The sequence below is a fragment of the Leopardus geoffroyi genome, chromosome C2, assembly GCF_018350155.1.
Source record: "Leopardus geoffroyi isolate Oge1 chromosome C2, O.geoffroyi_Oge1_pat1.0, whole genome shotgun sequence".
Taxonomy (NCBI): Eukaryota; Metazoa; Chordata; class Mammalia; order Carnivora; family Felidae; genus Leopardus; species Leopardus geoffroyi.
In genome coordinates, this window is record NC_059333.1 from 105201471 (window position 1) to 105220268 (window position 18798).

The window sequence follows — 18798 nt, forward strand, 5'->3', positions numbered from 1 at the left end:
CCCAAGTTCAAGCCCTGCTCTGGGCTCTGGGCTGACAGCTCCGAGCCTGAAGCCTGCTTCAGATTCTGTGTCTTCCTCTCTCTCTCTGCCCCTCCCTCGCTCACACTCTGTCTCCCTCTCACTCAAGAATAAATAAACATAAAAAAATTTTTTTTTTAAAAGCCAGAAAATTGAAGGCTGGACGTGCACTGTCACAGGCCCCCTGAAAAGTTGCTCAGACAACAAACTGGGTCACTACACTGGAAGCTGGCGAGCAGTGTGAGGGGCAAGCCTAATTCATCTTTGTAGCCCCTAGAGCACAGAGGCTGCACCTAATAATGGTTTCCTGGATTGATAAGTGTGTCAGAGAAACAGTGTGGGCTTGACACAATTCCATCTCTGTTGGCAGGCTACAGGGAACACTGTAAATATCCACTTTCCTCTGCGTAGACACAGCCAAAATGAATGCCATTATAATTTATTACCACTCTTGCTTTCTCTGGAGACACAATTTCATTGAGACTCTTTAGCTAATAGTTGGGGCCTTTATAAAGTTCCCTCTCCCCTTCTTGACAGCTCCTGATTAAAGCCCACAATTTCTTTGCAGTTCTTTCGGGTGACCAGAGGTTCAGAGAAGCCCCCGTCCCTAGAGAGGCTGCAAAGTGGGAACAAGAACACTGGAAAACTCACCTTCTGAAGCGTGTTGCTGATGGCTCGCAGCAGGGTTTGGGAGTGGTTGAGGCACTGGAACATTCCTGGGCTTGGTGTGGGCGTGGGGAGGTTCCTGGCCAAACTGAGGTGGTCCAGGTGGTTTAACAGGACCAGGATGGTTACAAGGAGGAGGCCTGGAAACCAAGCGAGGAGCAGGCTGGGCTGGTCAGCTTGGTTTGGCCTCCTCTACCTTCCACCCATCTCCACCTATCCACATCTTACCAGCATCCACCTCCCTCCCCCATCTCCAATCTTCCTTCATCACCTGAGAGAGGAATCAAGTTCTTGGAAAGTAGTGCTCTATTCCGGGGCTAGAAGCCAACTCCCTGTGAAGGCCCCCTGTTGAGCTCGGGCAAAGGTGTTGGATTCATAGCTCACACAGAAAAGGCCTCTATTTCACTAGTAGGGAAACTGAGGCCAGGCAGTGAAGTGACTGGCCCAGACTCCTAGCCTAGTGTTTGGAAACAGTGGGGTGACAAAGCCTCACTTTGAAGCTGGCTGGGATCTGCCCTTTTCTAACTGTAGCTGAGGGACCCTGAGGGAGAAACGCAGCGCATGGAGCCTCAGTTTCAAATCTGTGAAGTGGGCAGATAAGGAGACAATATCCTATTTAGTGCATGGTAAGCACGCAGTCACGCTTTTTTTTCACCTTTGCATGAGGCTGCGGACAGCCTGCCAGTCTCCCCCACAGCGGGTCCCAAGTTTCTGCCTCCTCTTCCCTGGCTGCCGCCCTCCCCACCCCAGCGATGAGTCTTCAGTCGGGCTGGTTACTCACCACGCGGCGGGCACATGCTGAGCGGGCACTGGGCGGACACTGGGCTGGAGCTGGATCCGGACGGTGGACGCAGCAGGTGAGGGCGATGGTGGGAAGCCGACCCAGGGGATCACATTTTTATAATTGTCCCGAGGCGCGGCAGGACTTTCCCGGGACTCTGGTCTCTTGCTTGCTTTCTCTCTCTGTCTCTCTCTACATCAGCTTCTCGGTGACACGCGGAGTTCGGCCCGCGGGGTTTGCGGCGCTTTCGGATTAACTCCACGGGTGCCCGGCCGCAGGCGTTCAGGGGACGGCCCCGCCGCCTCCGGCTGGCCCAAAGCGAAAGCGAAATTCATGCAGAGTCGTGGCGCAGGGTCCCCGGGCAAGCCCGATCACTTGCGGGTCTCGGACGCCCCCGCCCCCAACCCTCCAGCTCTCGTCCCGCCGCCCTGCAGCGCCCCCTCCCGACCGAGCGCCTGTTGGTGCCACTCAGTTTCCATCTATACCCAGGATGTTCCCTGATCATGACATCCCACCTAGTCCTGAAAGGGCTTGAGCAAATCATTCATTCATCATTCGTCACTCAACATTTATTCATTCAGATGGTCCACAGCGTGCCAGGTTGACGTTGTGCTAGGCGTGGGACACCCACTGCTGAACAGGTCCTATACTAAAATCTGACTCAGTGTATTTTATTCATGGGTACTATCTTAAATTTTTTTTAATGCTTATTTATTTTTGAGACATGGCGAGAGACAGATTGCGAGTGGCAGAGGGGCAGAGAGAGAGAGAGAGGGCGACACAGAATCCAACTCAAGCTCCAGGCGGGGAACGGTCAGCACAGAGCCCGACCAGGGCTGGAACTCATGCACTGCAAGATCATGACCTGAGCTGAAGTCGGACACTTAAGGACTGAGCCATCCAGGCACCCCAGGGGTACTATTGTAAATATGGAAAGGGATGAAACAAGACTGGCTATGCAGTAACTACTGCCATAGAGAATCCAGTCTCTTACAGTGTCCAGGAAAGAACCGTTACAGTTTAGTGGGGCGGATGCACAGGGTCTTGGAAGAAGCCCAGAGGGAGGGCACCTCAGCAGGACAAGGAGTGTGAGGAGGGAGCAAAGGTTCCCAGGAGCAGGGGTCCCCAACATGCTCCTAGAGACATTAGACAGTTCCCAGTGGAAGGGGATGCAGGTTCTATGTAGGGGGAACAGTGATCAGAAGCACAGTCAGGGAGGGTACAGAGATGGGGATCTGGGGATCCTGCGGTCAGAGTGTGAGGTTGGAGAGGGCAAAGAGCCTGTGCTATGAGGGTAGTAGATGCCATGCTAAGGAGCATCTGCTCCGAGAGTGGTGGAGAGCCTTCAGAGGTTTTAGGCAGGAGACATGGTTACATGTGAAGGCATGATGTGAAGATTCCCTCTGGCAGTAGTATGAAGGGTGGATCCCAGGAGTCAGGGGTAATCTCGCAGAGTAGCTGGGAGGGTGTGGCCAAGGCCTCAATCGTAATGGGAAGGAGCGGGTGGTCAGGAGATATTCTCAGGGTGCTGAGTGACTCCTCAGGTGTGATGGACAGCAAGGTGCTGGGGATGGTGGAATGGAGGTTGTTCTAGGTCCTGGGCAGGGGTTATGGTGAGAAGGGAGTGCGTTTGGAGGAGACAGTGAGAAGTTCCATTTTGGATGTACTGGGTTTGAGGTTCCTGTGGGGCTTTTCAGTTCACTCATTTCTACCACAAGTATTAGTCACCCTGGGTATGTATAAAAGGGCGGGGTTGTGTTTGGTTACCTACTCAGAGCTTCTGATGTGTCTGACTGTACTCAAGCCCCAGGACTACATAACAGAGCTACCAGTGCCCACTTTTGTGCAGGTGCACCAATCTTGCATAGGGAAAAGCCTTTGGGGATACAAGAAAGAAGAGTAGGTGCTTCCTCTTTCTCTCCTCTGGGTCCCCATTGAAGTCAGGATGGATGAGGTCACTGCAAGTCTTGAGATGTTGCCGTAAACATCTGACAACCTCTACTGAAGATGGAGTGTTGAAGCCAATTAGGAGAAAGCTGTGTTAGCCCCTGGTCTGATTCAAACTCTGTCAGTTGTTAGCATCAGTCCCCCAAAAGTGGATCATCTATCTGCTCAAGGGTAATGAGGCACCCACTATAGGGACTTTTAGATGTGTGTAAAATGAGAGCAATAATTGATCTCTAAGACTCCTTCCAATGTTGCTGTCTGTGAATTCCCCCATGGGGATGGAGACCAACGTGTTGTCAAAAACAATTGCATCTAGCAGATTGTATGAAGCAAGTGACAGGTGCAGAGCTGTGTTGTTGCTATAGGGCTTTAGGATGGAATTAAATTCACTTAGAGTCAGCATGAAGTCAAGTTTGTTACAACTGAGCTATGTCTCCCCTGGAAGGGCTGTCTCCTATGGAAAAGTGATTTCTGTGGCACAGATAAGCACAGGGCCTATCTGCTTAGAATAGGTTCTCGACCACCAGGCACAATTTCTAACCTATACTTTTGTGAAACAGTTCTCTGATGTGCTACATATACTATCGCCAAGATAAAATGAAAACTTTCTTCTGGATAACATTGCTTTTTTTTAAGACACTGTCTTTGCCCATGATCATTACTACAGAAAGTCTACCATTTACTGGAAGTCTTTGGCCAATGTTATAAGGCAAGAAAAAGAAATGAGGGACTTGAAAATTGGAAAGGAAAAGACAAAATTGTCATTATTGACAGTTGATATTTTAAAAAAGCAACAGAAACAATATACCATTATAACTAATTAGAGAAGTCAGCAACTTCACTGGATGCAAATATAAACTTTTAAAAATCAACTACATTTCTGGAATTAAAATTAAAAACAAAAGAGCACTGGGTGATGTATGGAATTGTTGAATCACTATATTGTACACCTGAAATGAATATAACACTGTATGTTAACTATACTGGGATTAAAATTTTAAAAAACCAACTACATTTCTCTACATCTGCAACAATAAATTAGAACATATAATAAAAACAATATACCAGATAATAAATAAATAATACTACAAAGAAGATATCTTTCACAGTAGCAGCCAAACTAAAGTAACTGCCTGTAAACTGAGAGGCAGCACAGTGGTTAAGAGTATGAACTATAAACTCTTTGAATGTAGACTCTGTTACTTACTTGCTGTGAGTTCTTGAGCAATCACTTATTTCTTTGGGCTCAGTTTCCTCATTTGGAAAATGATGATAATAAAAGATTACAGGGCTGTTTTGATTATTACATGAGTTAGTGTAAGTATAGAGTAGTCTTTGGGAAAAAAATTAGGAATCTGATCAAGAACATAGAGTTATTTAATTTAAATGGAAACACATTCCATACCCTTGGGTGGAAGATTGTAATATATGAAGAGTCTCGTCAAATTAATTCACATATTCAATGCAATCCCAATGGAAATTACAAATAATTTTCTGATGAACTTAATAATAAGCCTATTCTAAAATGTATATATAAGAATAAAAATCCATGAAGCTTTTTACAAAGCTAAACTTGTAAAGGAGTAATAAAGAATGGGAGTAGCCCTAGATGTAAGGACATTGTCAAAACGTTAGTAATAAAATACGTGTTTGTCAAAAGAACAGCCAAATAGACCATTGAAACAAAATAGATAAATTAGAGACACAAATATTTGTATGTATTAGTATTTAGGATAAGATTTAGATGGCACCCAGGTCAGTGAGTAAAGCATAGATTGTTTAGTAGAAAATGTTCACTATATGGTGAAATATAAAACTGGACTCCAACCTAAAACAGCATACACGGGTAAATCCATGTGAAAGTGGATTAAAGACTAAACATGAAAAATAAAATTATTATAGTACTAGATGAAAACGTAAGAGGTTATCTTTGTCGCTCAAGAACGGCAAGGACTTCTTAAAAATATCAAAGCCCCAAGCCATAAGGCAAAATACTGATGAATTTGATTACATAAAAATTAAGAATTTCTGTAGTATGAATTCCTGTTAACCATGGATGGTTAACAGTTGACTTATTGGGAGAAGATATTTTGCAATGTCCAATAAGAGAGTATATCAGGAATTCCTGCAAGTCAACAAGAAAAAGACAGCAACCCCAGTGGAAATTGGCAAAGCTTATGAACAGATGATTTACAGAGAAGAAACTCCTAAGGCTAACCGTCATAATGCGATACTCAGATATATTATGATCAGAAAAATACAAATTAAAAAAAGAATGAGATATCACTTCATACCTATTAGATTGGTAAAAATTAGAACGTTGGATACTGACAAATGGTAGGGGGAAATGTAGGATTCCAGAATATGTTATGTAATGCAAGAATACTGCATTACAGTACATAGCTATATGTGTCATCTGGCTTGGTCAGATTAAATCTATGCACACCTGATGGTTCAGTGTTCTACCTTGGGTGTATATCCCAAAAAGATTTTTATGCAGGTCCATAAAGGAACGTGTATGAGGATGTTCGGCAAGTCATTCTTTGTAGTGGTGGAGAGCTGGAAGTAATCTGGGTGGGATCAGGTTCTGGATAATTCTAAATTAGAATTTTTCCCTAATACATCTCAGGAGAAATTACCCATCTTTTCTGGCCAAAACAGTTAGACAGGAAGACATCTAAGCCCAACTGTTTGTTACCATACACCTCTGTTTATTTGGTGACCTACCACATAGGAAATTTATAGGGTCTGATAACACTGATCTCAGAGTAAGGAGAAGGAAACTGGGACAGGAAAACACTGGGCGTATTTGTACTTCGGAAAGGGAAGGATTGAATCAGTTTTCTGTTCCCAAATGCCACCTTTTGGCAGTAGACCAAAGTTTTTTATTTAGATTTCCAAAGAAACCACAGGTGAAAACAGTAGCCCAGACCATTTCTGATATCCTACAATTTCATTTCCTCTGTTGTTTCTACAGCATGAAATGTCCCAGTGTTTCTCTCCTAAATAATGACACAAAGTTACCCAATGTCAAGGAACTGCAAAGAATCTAGAACACATTCTGTGTGTTTATCTCACTGGTAGTGATAAATACCCTCTTACACAACGAATACAGAACAGTTTTGAGTTGTTTCTCTCTAGAGCTGAATACTAGTGTTCTCACATCCAATAAATATCTATATAAAAAATTAAGCAAGGGCGCGCCTGCGTGGCTCAGTTGCTTAAGCATCCAGCTCTTGATTTTGGCTCAGGTTGTCACCTCACGGTTTGTGACTTCAAGCCCCGCATCTGGCTCTGTGCTGACAGCGTGGAGCCTGCTTGGGATTCTGTCTCCCTCTCTCTCTGCCCCTCCCTGCTTGCTCTCTACCTCTCTCAAAAGAAATAAAAATTAAAAAAAAATAAGCGAATGTATTCTCATAAAACAATTGAAAATGATCTATTTCGTATTTAAAGTTGAACCTATTTCATGCAACATATTAGGGCCTCCATCTGATAAACAGCTTTCCACAAGTGATTTCATTTTTCTTGGGATCATCTCAACCAAAAGTTCAGGGGACCGCCAAACAACAAACTCACTGAATTCTACACAAAGTTCCAGCAGACTCTTCAAATTAATTGGAATTCAAATCTTAGTTAAGTTGCTCAGGGACATTTTTTTAAAAACAGTGATTTCTTTTTGAAAGGCCACGCCCAAAATGTGGTAGATTGATATTTGTGAGCCCTGTATACGAATTATGCAGCTATTCATGTTGGTCTTCTCTCTTTCTGGAAAAAAAAAAATATTTTTCAAATTGAAGCCATTGCCCTTTACATAAATATGTTTCCCTTGAAATAATAAGAAAAAACACCATTGTGAAAATAATGCATAAGGGGCAGAAAACACCTTTCGGAAAGATCCTCTTTGCTTCCAGGTGGCAGCTAAGTAGGCACTGCTGTTTTCAGAATATTGAGGCTTTGGTGTGGATGCAATAATCGTGTGGCTCCAGCTATTAAAACAGTTTTATTAAACAGGGAAGCTTGGTACTTTTTCCAACTGTGTTAGGGGATTTTGTACCCAAATATTACTCTGGCTAGGAGTGATTTGGGAAGGGTGAGTTTACTGGTTACTGGTTACTGGTAGGCAATTTTATGTTATCATTTCGTTTAATCTTTATTTATTTATTTTTAAATTTTATTTTTTAATGTTTATTTATTTTTGAGAGCGGGGAGGGGCGCAGAGAGAAGGGGACAGAGGATCTGAAGCAGGCTCCATGCTGACAGCAGAGAGCCCGATGCAGGGCTTGAACTCGTGAACTGTGAGATCATGACCTGATCCAAATTCAGATGCTTGACTGACTGAGCCAACCAGGTGGCCCTCATTTCATTTAATTTTTATAACTATCCTATGAGCTTGATACCATTACTATCACCCCTGTACGGATGAGGAAAGTGGGCTTTTGTGAAGTTAAATAACTTTCCTAACATAGTGGGGCTGGGATTTGAACCCAGGATATATTTGCTAGTCTTTTAGAATATAATGGGGTGATAGGGATGGCTGAGGGCAGTAGGAAGGGAATGTCAATTAATACGACCTTTTTGGAAAGTACTTTTGGAGTACTTAACAAAAGACTTTATAAATATCATATATTTTGACCAAACAGTTACATTTCTGAGGCTGTAGTTCAGGACATTGATAAGAGATTTGGACAACAATCATGTATGAGAGTGTTCACTGCAACAGTACTTATAGGAGTTGATAATAGAGGTTGAAAACATATATTATGTGTCCATAATAGGCACATAATATAAATTATGACAAAGACATAGTTGGAACATTATGTATCTGTTACTAATAATATTAAAAACATGCTGGGAAAAGATTCAGAATTTGTTGTCAGGTGAAAAAGATATAAGACTATGCATGTATAATATGATAATTATGTTTAAAATGGAAGGAAACCCAACAAAATTTCAACAGTGACTATCACTGGAGAATGGCTTATTGAGTAATTTTTATTTTCTACCTTATTGCTTTTCAATATTGAAACATGTTTCTGCAATGAGTACAAATTACTTTTATAACCAGAAGAAAATGTTACTATTAACTTCGTTTAAACTAAAGAACAGTAAATTAATTAACATCGCAATTTCCATTGTCAGCAAATCACCTTTCCTCCTGAAGTTAATTTTCTAATGTTTATTTATTTACTTTGAGAGAGAGAGAGCACTCACACAAGTGGAGGAGGGGCAGAGAGAGGGAAAGAGAGAATCCCAAGCAGCCTCCGTGCTGTCAGTGAAGAGCCCAATGTGGGGCTCGATCTCACAAACCGAGAGATCATGACCTGAGCCAAGATCAAGAGTCAGATACTTAACCGACTGAGTCAACCAGCCACCCCTCCTGAAGCTAATGTTTTAAAAGATTTCTTTTGTTCTTACTTCATCTTATTTGTTTTCTGTGTGATTTCTAAAATATCACTGTAGAAGAAATCATCATCTCAGGCAGACATCTTAGGGCAGAGTAAAGCCCTGGGTTTACTCAAACCTGTATCCTAAATACTGTCTGTCAGTGCTCTCCTTTGTTAAATTCCCTGGGCATCCCCAGCAGATGAGAAGACATCCAAAGGCAAGACTCAGGGAACTGTCGTCAAAGAGCTTCAGAATTAGAGATCAGGGCAGAATGTATCCCCCGAAACTGTGGCTAGTCAAAATAATAGAACACCTACAAAGCAAAGGTACTTTTAGAGAAAATTTGTCTTTTGTTTATCCAGCAAGTATTTGTAGACCACCTTCCGTGTTAAAGATTCTGTGTTAGATGGCTTGGGGAAAATTAGTATAAATCAGCTGTGATGAGCCCATGTTGCTGCCTGAGTTTTTATTAAGATGACAGAGGGAACAGAATTTCTCAGTTTAGTTAGGAAGCTGACAAAAGGAGTTTTCACATCTGTTTACAGTTAGGAGGTAACTGTAACTAAACTGTAACTAAACTGTTTAACTGTAACTAAAATGAACCTAAGGGAAGTTTAAGTATCTCCCAGGTAGTATTACCTGTGATCCATCCCTTGCCAGACCCCAGGTGTAAGGGGAAAGGGTGGAGAGAAATATAGACATCCATTAAACCGTGTCTAATGAATAGAAGACCGAGAAGGGGTAAAACACAAAGGTAGATTGCTTCTATCTTTCTCCTTTCTCTTTTAATATTCTCACACTAGAATATCAGATCCCTTTGGCCAATATCCCAATGAATCCAAACACCTCTAGGAATGGCTGTGAAGCCCCTCCTGGACACACTTTCTCCCAGTGCTCTCTGGTCTGATCTGGCTACCTATCCACATGCATTTCTCACAACTCTCCAGAGACACTGCCTTTCTGGCCTTGAAACATGCCGGGCATGTTTCCGCATCAGATTTTTTGCACTTCCTGTTCCTTCTTTCTGTGCCACTGTTAACACTTGGTTGTCTTTACAGGTCCCATCGCATGCCTCGTCCTCACAGTTGCTTCCTCACCACTTTGTGTCAAATGCCTTATTCCCTCCACCCACTCTGTGACTCTCCAGCCCTCTGCTTTTTATTTTGCTTTCCTAGTAGTTACCACTCCTTGACAATATATGATACGTTTAGTTGTTTGTTTATTGTTTGTTGTTCTGAATTAGAATGTACGGTCCATGATGGCAGGGACGTTGTCCATTTTTTTCACTGTTGTATTCTCAGCACATAGAATAGTGCTTGGTACATAGTAGGTGCTCAAGAAATATTATTGAGTAAATAAATGAATGGATGTACTTTTCTGAAGGGCAGTTTGGAAATATGTATCAAAACACAATACATATTTTTGACCTAGCCAATTCAACTTCTTAGATTTTTATTAAAGAGATAATTATACAGATGGTAAATGATGTGCATAATAAGGTTAATCACAGGGTTGTTTATGGTAACACAAGGAGAGGGAGAGAGAGAGAGAGAGGGAATCTTAGTATCCATTAATAGAACATTATGATATAGGCAAATTAATTTACATTATGATATGTAGGTCAATATTTATTAACATGGAAAAATGTTTACAACATATTAGGGAATGAGAAAAATTGATTCTGGAACAGCACATATGGAACAATTGTGTTTTAATAAAATTCTATCATACTTTGTACATATCTATGCATACAAGAATGTGTGGAAAGGTATCCACCAAAATAATAACAGTAATCTTGGTGAATGGGAGTAGGATTTGGGGTAATTTTTACTTGTTTCTGAAAACTCTTGTGTATTTTTAAAAAGAAATGAACTTGAATATTTCTGAAAAAGATTTTAGGCAAAGCTAATAGAACTGTATAGAAAAAAGTGTTTTCTACCTTAGAATTTATTCTAATGCACCTTATGTCAGAGCAGCTCACAATTAACTGACTTGATTCCTGTGATTCCAGCGAAAAGCGTTGCAGGTTTATCTCACAGATCCCACAGGGGTGGTTCACCGTGCTTCCTGATGCAATTCCTTTCTGCATCACCTCTGCCACTGCCCTAATTTAGACTCTTACCTGGACATGCGGACGTGAGAGCAGTTGCCTCCCAACTGGTCTTCCTGCCCTCTCCTGGCTCTCTCCTCCACTGGAGCAAACCACGATGGCCTCTGTGACCCAAAGGAAAATCAGAGCTCCCAGCTGGCTGGCTCAGGTCTTCCACACAAAGCCCCTGCTTCTTTTTCCAACCTCATCCTCAACCACAATCTTGCTCTGCCATAATATCTGCCCAGTGTGTTCGGCTCTACCTTACGTAGTAATGCCTATCTTTCTCTTTGGAATTCCTTCCTCTTTTCTTCCCCTTCTCTTAACGCTCATCTCACCTTCAACTTTTTTGTCTAAGCCTTAGAGAACTAAATTCCAGAAAAGCTACAGTACTTACAATCAGTACTAATCCTTCGCTTCTTAGAAAATTGGGTTCTTTTTACTTATGTATTGTACATGTATGACTGGTAAACTCACTAAGGGCAGGAAATATTTCTTATGCTTCCTTGAATTGTCCATAGAATCTATTTATTTATTTATTCATTGAACAAATATTTGTTGAGCACCTCCAGTGTACCTGACCCTGTGCTAGGTTTGAATAGAGCAATGAGGGGCGCCTGGGTGGCGCAGTCGGTTAAGCGTCCGACTTCAGCCAGGTCACGATCTCGCGGTCCGTGAGTTCGAGCCCCGCGTCGGGCTCTGGGCTGATGGCTCAGAGCCTGGAGCCTGTTTCCGATTCTGTGTCTCCCTCTCTCTCTGCCCCTCCCCCATTCATGCTCTGTCTCTCTCTGTCCCAAAAAAACAAATAAATGTTGAATAGAGCAATGAATACACTTTCTAATCCAGGAAGCCATTGTAAAGGGCCTCACTCATTTGAGATCTCATGATTGATAGTCTTTCTTCCAAACTGCATATCTACTAGCAATATTTTGTCTGTTCCTTTAGCAAGAGAATTATTTGTAAAGAAAAGAGATCAGTAACTAAAAGTTGCTTCTCTCTATTATTAAGGACTAACAAAAAGGTTTTGAAAGGAAATGATCTCTTCTTTTGGTCTTTCAGGCACTGTAAACTCTAGTATCTACAGAAGGAAACCCCTCCCTCAAACCCCCCACCCCTACCCCGACCTAGATTTGTGATGAGCAAGGTCTGTTGAACCAGGCAAGCTTCCTGCTGAAGAGAGAGGATACTCATAAATCCGAATGTGAGACCTTGACATTCCCAGACCATTGTGAACCTGTCGAATGGATCATTCTAGGATATGGTTTCCTCTATGAAATGTAGCAAAGTGTAAGATTGTGTCATACTATACACATTCCAAGTTTTTTGTGGATAGAAACCATGAGGTTAAATCTAAGAATGCTGAGTCTACTGTTTCTTTTACATAAAAAATATGAAGTTATCACTTAAGTTTGAAAAGTTGCATAAATATCAGTAAGCAATCAAAGTTCTCAGCAACTAAATTAATGAAATGCATACTGTCTCAGTATTCACCCTAAGTGTTTTAGGGGGATTCCTAGCCAATAATTTCCCTTGCTTTGCTAGGCCACAAATTAAGTATTTAGTTCTTTTTGTGTTGGGGGAAGTAAATGAAAGATTCAGAACCCTGAGAGACAAACATAATTCAAAAGACTTTTTCAATAGTACCCTTTTTGCTATCCACTCAAGGTAACATTAAGTAGTAATCAGTAATGTTATGGCTGGATTTTTTTCTTTGGCCCCGAAAGTCCAAGGGGACAGACTCCTAACTCTTTACTTATAACCAAAATGATTCTCCGTAGATATTCAATTACAACTTTTCCTTTCTTATTTAGATACTGAAAGGTCAACTTTATTTTTTAATACAAATATCACAAGGTAGCAAGCATCCATAAGTTTTCAAGACATAGAGCAAGTTATAAAAATTTTGCAAAATGTCTTTTCTTAAAGCTATCAACATTTTAATTTATTTTTTTACTGAAGTATAGTTGACACACAATGTTACATTAGTTCCATGTGTATAATACAATGATTCAACAAGTCTCTACATTATGCTATGCTCACCACAAGTGTAGCTACTGTCTGTCACCGTACAACTCTATTTCAGTACCACTGACTATATTCCCTATGCTGCACCTTTCATTTCTGTGACTTATTCGTTCCATAACTGCAGGCCTGTACTCTCCACTCCCCTTTATCCATTTTGCCTATCCCCCAACCCTCCTCCCCTCTGGCAACCATCAGTTCGTTCTCTGTATTTATGGGTCTGTTTCTGCTTTTTGTTTGTTTGTTTGTTCCTCTTGCTTTTTAGATTCCACATACAAGTGAAATCATGTGGTGTTTGTCTTTGTCTGACTTATTTCACCTAGCATAATACCCTCTGGGTCCATCCATGTTGTCACAAGTGGCAAGGTATCATTCTTTTTTTATGGTTGAATAATCCATTGTGTGTGCGTGTGTTTAGCACTAGATCTTTATCCATTCATCTACTGATGGACATGTTGCTTCTTGCGAGGTGTCTTATGCTTGCATTAATTCCCTGTGGTAATATACATTTCTTTAAAGAATGAGATATCTTATATCTACAGCTTGTGCCATTCTCTTCCTGAGATAAGCTCCAGATGGAAGAAGTATTGTCACATGGTAAATAGCCAAGAACTTTGGTCTATGGGTGTAGGATTTTTCAGAAAGTAACTTCATCCTTTTTTTTTTTTTTTTATGTTGGGAAAAATGGCCATAAAAATGGCCATGCATTGTATTTTTTTTTCTCATGGACTTTATTTTATTATTTTTTTTTGTAATTTTCTAAAAATTTAAATCCAAGTTAGTTAACATATAGTGTATTAATGATTTCAGGAATAGAATTTAATGATTCCTCACTTGCATATAACACCCAGTGGTCACCCCAACAAGTGCCCTCTTTAATGCTCATCACCTGTTTAGTCCATCCTCCCACCCAACACCCCACCAGCAACCCTCAGTTTGTTCTCTGTATTTAAATGTCTTTTATGGTTTGTCTCCTCTCTGTATCTTATTTTTTCTTCCCTTCCCGTATGCTCATCTATTTTGTTTCTTAAATTCCACATATAAGTGAAATCATATGATATTTGTGTCTCTTTGACTGACTTATTTTGTTCAGCATAATACACTCTAGTTCCATCTGCATTGTTGCAAGTGACAAGATTATATTCTTTTTGATCACCGAGTAATATTCCATTGTATATATACACCACATCTTCTTCATCCATTCATCAGTCGATGGACATTTGGGCTCTTTACATACATTGGCTATTGTCAGTAGTGCTGCTATAACATTGGAGCGCATGTGCCTGCCCCTTCAAATCAGCATTATTGTATCCTTTGGATAAATACCTAGTGGTGCAATTGCTGATTATAGGGTAGTTCTATTTTTAATTTTTTGAGGAACTTCCATACTGTTTTCCAGAGTGGCTGCACCCGTCCATGCATTGTATTATTAAAGATGTAAATATTGATGTCATTTGAGAGACAAAGGTAGCAACAGCTTAAATAAAATAGGCATTTCTCTAGCTCGCTTTCTTAACAATATGGGTGGAAATAGCCAAAGTGGGTTTGGTGGTTACATGGGATTAGGGATCCAGGCTACTTTCATCTTCTTGTTCTACCCTAACATGCAGCTTCCACCTTGTGGGCCGACAGGACTACTCTAGCTCCGGCCATCACGCCTGCATTTCAACTGTTGGGAAGGGGATAAGTGGAAAGGGAGAGCATACTTCCTTCCCTCAAGGTATGACCGCAAAGTTGCATACATCATTCTATTTACATGCCACTGACCAGAACTCAGTCACATGACTACACCAAGGGGGTTAAGAAGTGCCAGCTTTACCTATGCAGCCATATGACAAGCTAAAAACTCTGTTCACATGTCAGAAGATGAGACTGAAACGAAACAATTGTCAGCCCATCCCCATGTATGAACAAAGCAGAAAAAGAAAGAATGAAAGGCTGGGGAAGTTAAGAAAGAAGGTAAAAGAGAATGGAGAGAGGAAAAGTCCAAGATTGTGTTGATTAAGGCAGACCATATTTTAAGGTGTTTTATCAGTCTCTGTTGTTCAGTTGCATCTAGACTTCTGAGTTTGTTTCTTATCAACGAAATTTGCAATGCTATATAATGGACTTAAACCTCTGTGTGGCTCTTCTCAATAGATCTTAATTATTGAACTCCATTCAAGGAATAAATATTTGTGAGTGCTTTCAGAAAACCTGAAATTGGTGTCAGACATACAGTGGAGAAAAACAACAATCAGTATCTGCCTTCAAAGAATGATATCAAAGTAAGAGGTGGGGGAATAGATACTGACCAAATAATTGAACAGTGATTAATGATATAAAATGAGAAGTATAGGGAACTATACAGTAGCAGAGAGGTGATTACTCAGACTATGCTGGGGAGAGAATAATTTCTCTTATTAAATTCCTTTCTGAGTGAGATACCCAGGGAAGCCCATTAGAAGGAGAATTATTTTTCTGGATTGCATTGACCCCAAGTATGTTACAATAGAGGCTAAAGAGTCAAGCTCATTTAATTGAATCTAATGAAACAATAATGTCTTGAGTATCTACTGTGTCTGAGGTATTGGGCCAGACACTGTGGGGGCTATAAAAGAGAATAAGAGAGGGTCTTGTATCTTGAGTAGCTGATGCCCTGGTGAAGGAAACAACAGTGGAACTCAGGGCACACATGATCAAGAGCTACAGTAGAGATGTCCACAAAACTTAAGGGGAAAGGGAGACAACTTCTACTTTGCTAAGGTCTCTGAGCCTTCGGGGAGAACATGGCATGTTAACTGAGCCTTGGCTAATGTGATTGGGTTAAAGGGCCTTTTAGGAAGACACAATTGGAACAAAAGGCAGAAAATGAAAGGTATGTTTAAGGACTGATTGTTAGTCAAATGTAGCAGATGAGGTGAAGGGGGTCAGAGAGATATCATGTGATCCTGGGGGGCATGCATAATAGACACTTCTGGAAAGGCAGAGGGTAGATGGGGGGAGGCTTGATCATAATGCTAAGGAAGCTAACTGAGGAACCTGAGGGCAAGGAGACTAGAGAGGCTTTAAAATTGGCTAGACAGAGAATATCAAAGAGAAGAAGCATTGGTGAAGCTTTGGTGAAGAAGCATCTTTAGGCTGAGCACCTGACTGGATGTTCACAGGGGTGTGGGTGGGGAGGAGAGGCACAGGAGTGAAGAAAACACGAAAGTTTTAAAAGCCTGAGTGATTAGGAGGGTGTTGGTGACATTTAGTGGTTTAAGGAAGAAAAGGAGGAAAGAAGCTGTTGTCTACTCAACAGCCATTTCCCTGTTCTTCATAGCACTTTGATTTTGTCAGATATCCAGCCCATCCTCAGCCCCTGAGGAGTGGCCTAACTGGTGCAAGCTCATCAGCTCAAGGCATCCCCCTGCTGACTGTTACTGGTCTGGGGGTAGGGAGGAGACATGGCACGAAAATTGGCCTTATCATATTGAGTGCAAGTTTCATGTTTGGGAACGCATGCACTGTGTTGTGGGAAGTACACAGTGGAGCGGGAACTAAACACCCAGACTGAAAAGGGAAGCTTCGGGAATTAAAAAGTATCAAGAAGATCGTCAAGACAGAAAAGCTGAGGAAAGCCACCCCATCAAGTTGTTTATGAACCCCTGGGCTGACCTTTGACCTGCATATGTGTGATCCTAAACAGATTATCGGACTATGAGAACTGATCTGTGGACTGACACCATGCTGGTCCCTCACTGGTCACTGGACGGCACTCACAGGGCACAGATCTGAATAGCCCTGCAAAGACACTGGCAACTGAACTCTTGTTAGAACTGTGACCCACAGAAACTGGTTGGAACTTGTGGCCTGAACCCAACCAGGTTAATTGCCTGCTAAAACTAAAATATCAAAATTTCCCTTAGGATGTAAGCATGACCCCCAAGTCTCATTGCATGCATGTAGAATGTCAAAAGTACAGTCTAAAAGTGTTAATCATACAAAGAACCAAGAAAATGTCAACTCACAGAAGAAAAGATAAGTAACAGATAATACTGCTGAGATGACACAGATTTTGGAATTATAACTTTAAAATAGGGAGTATAGAGATGCTCCAAGAAGTAAAGGCAAGCAGTCTGAAATGAATGGAAAGATAGAAAGACTCAGCAAAGAAATAGAAGATATAAAAAGAACCAATGGAAATTTTAGAACTGAAAAAGACAATAACCAAAATAGAAAGCTCTCCAGATGGACTGAATAGCAGGCCTCAGATAACAGAAGAAAGAGTCAGTACATTTGAAGACAAATCAGTAGAAATTATCCAATCTGAACAACAGAGAAAAAACATTTGGAGGGGGGTAGAAAGAGCAGAGTCCTTTTCTTCTGTGGGAGAATACCGAAAGGTCTAACGTTTGTGTCATCAGAGTCCTAGAAAGAGGATGGAAAGAGGAAACTTCAGAAAAAATATTTGAAAGAATCATGACTGAAAATTTCCCCAATTTTAAAAACAAACAACAGAGATACAGGATGAGAAGAAAGAACAAGGCTAACAAAATGTCATAAAGGACAACCGAGGATTGAAAAGGTTTTGAACATGTGAATGCCCAATACTGCCCCTTACTTACCTTGTGTGGGGAATTTTGCTTATCTTTCTAAGTCTCAGTTTCCCCATCTGTAAGATGAGTAGAAAAAGACCTACCTAAAATAAGCCTATCATGAGGACTGAACACAATAATCTAAATAAAACACTTAGCACAATTCCTGACTCACAAGAGGCACTTAATAAATAATAGCTTTTTATTTTTTGTTTTATTAAAAAACTGTTTATTTAGAGAGAGAGCAAGAGAATGCAAGCCCACAGGTGCCGTGGGGGAGGGGCAGAGAGAGAGAGAGAGAGAGTCCCAAACAAGATCCATGCTGTCAGCACAGAGCCTGACTCAGGGCTCAATTCCACAAACTGTGAGATCATGACCTGAGCTGACATCAAGAGTCAGACGCTTAACTGACAGAGCCACCCAGAAGCCCCAATAATAACTTTTTATTTTTATTTAAAAAATGCTTATTTATTTACTTATTTTTGAGAGAGAAAGACGGGGGGGGGGTTGGGAGGGGAGGGGAGGGGCAGAGATAGAGAATCTCAAACAGGCTCCACGCTGCCAGCACAGAGCCTGATGCAGGGCTCAAACCCACCAGCCATGAGATCGTGACCTGAGATGATGACCTGAACTGCAGCAAAGAACCAGGTGTTCAACCAACTGAGCCACCCAGGCCCCCCACCTCCACCCCCACCACCAATAATAGCTTTTCAGATAGGAAGAGAGTGGTCAGCAAAGATGTCAAGGATGGTGAGGACTGAAGAGAGAACAAGGAAAGATCTCCTTGCAAGAAGGAGATCTGAGAGGATTTGGGGAGTATGGTCCAGGGGAATATTGACATTGTTAATAAAAGAGTGAAAAGAATGACTTGATATATGAAAGATATGCACACACATATAAAGATAAGTATCTGAAAATTACTAGATTTTCTATATACTAACCATAACCAGTGAGGGAACATGATGGGAAAAATGCTGCATTCCCAATAGCAACAAAAGAGATGAAATATCCAGGAATAACTTAACAAGAAATATGAAAGATTTATATGAATAAATGACAAGATTTTACTACAAGATATAAAAGAAGGCTTCAATAAATAGAACCATGCCATGTTCTTGGATGGCAGGACTGAATAATATAAAGATGTCAATTCCTACCAAATTAATTTTCTGGTTATAACTCCAATCAAAATCCCAATAGGGTTATTTTTGGAATATGACAAAATCATTCTAAAGTGCATCTAGAGGACAACAGACGCTATAACTAATACGTTTTGAGGAAAAAAATAAAAAGAAGAAGAGGGGTGGTGAGGAGGGGTCAGCTTTCCCAGA

At 41.2% G+C, this 18798-nt stretch overlaps 1 protein-coding gene across 3 annotated transcripts in view; it reads right to left on the reverse strand.

The window, feature by feature from the left end:
- IL12A (interleukin 12A) overlaps nucleotides 1-14625 on the reverse strand; it is a 34738-nt gene extending 20113 nt beyond the window's left edge. For 2 of the 3 annotated variants that reach the window (XM_045503128.1, XM_045503126.1), the window contains exons 1-3: nucleotides 14515-14625; nucleotides 1466-1541; nucleotides 670-824 (exon numbers count right to left, since the gene is read on the reverse strand). In XM_045503128.1, coding sequence (XP_045359084.1) covers nucleotides 670-824; nucleotides 1466-1481 — 171 coding nt within the window. In that variant the 5' untranslated portion in view covers nucleotides 1482-1541; nucleotides 14515-14625. Of the gene's footprint in view, nucleotides 1-669; nucleotides 825-1465; nucleotides 1927-14514 lie in introns of those variants that run through there. The other variant, XM_045503127.1, reaches the window with a different exon arrangement.
- Nucleotides 14626-18798: the final 4173 nt, after the last annotated feature.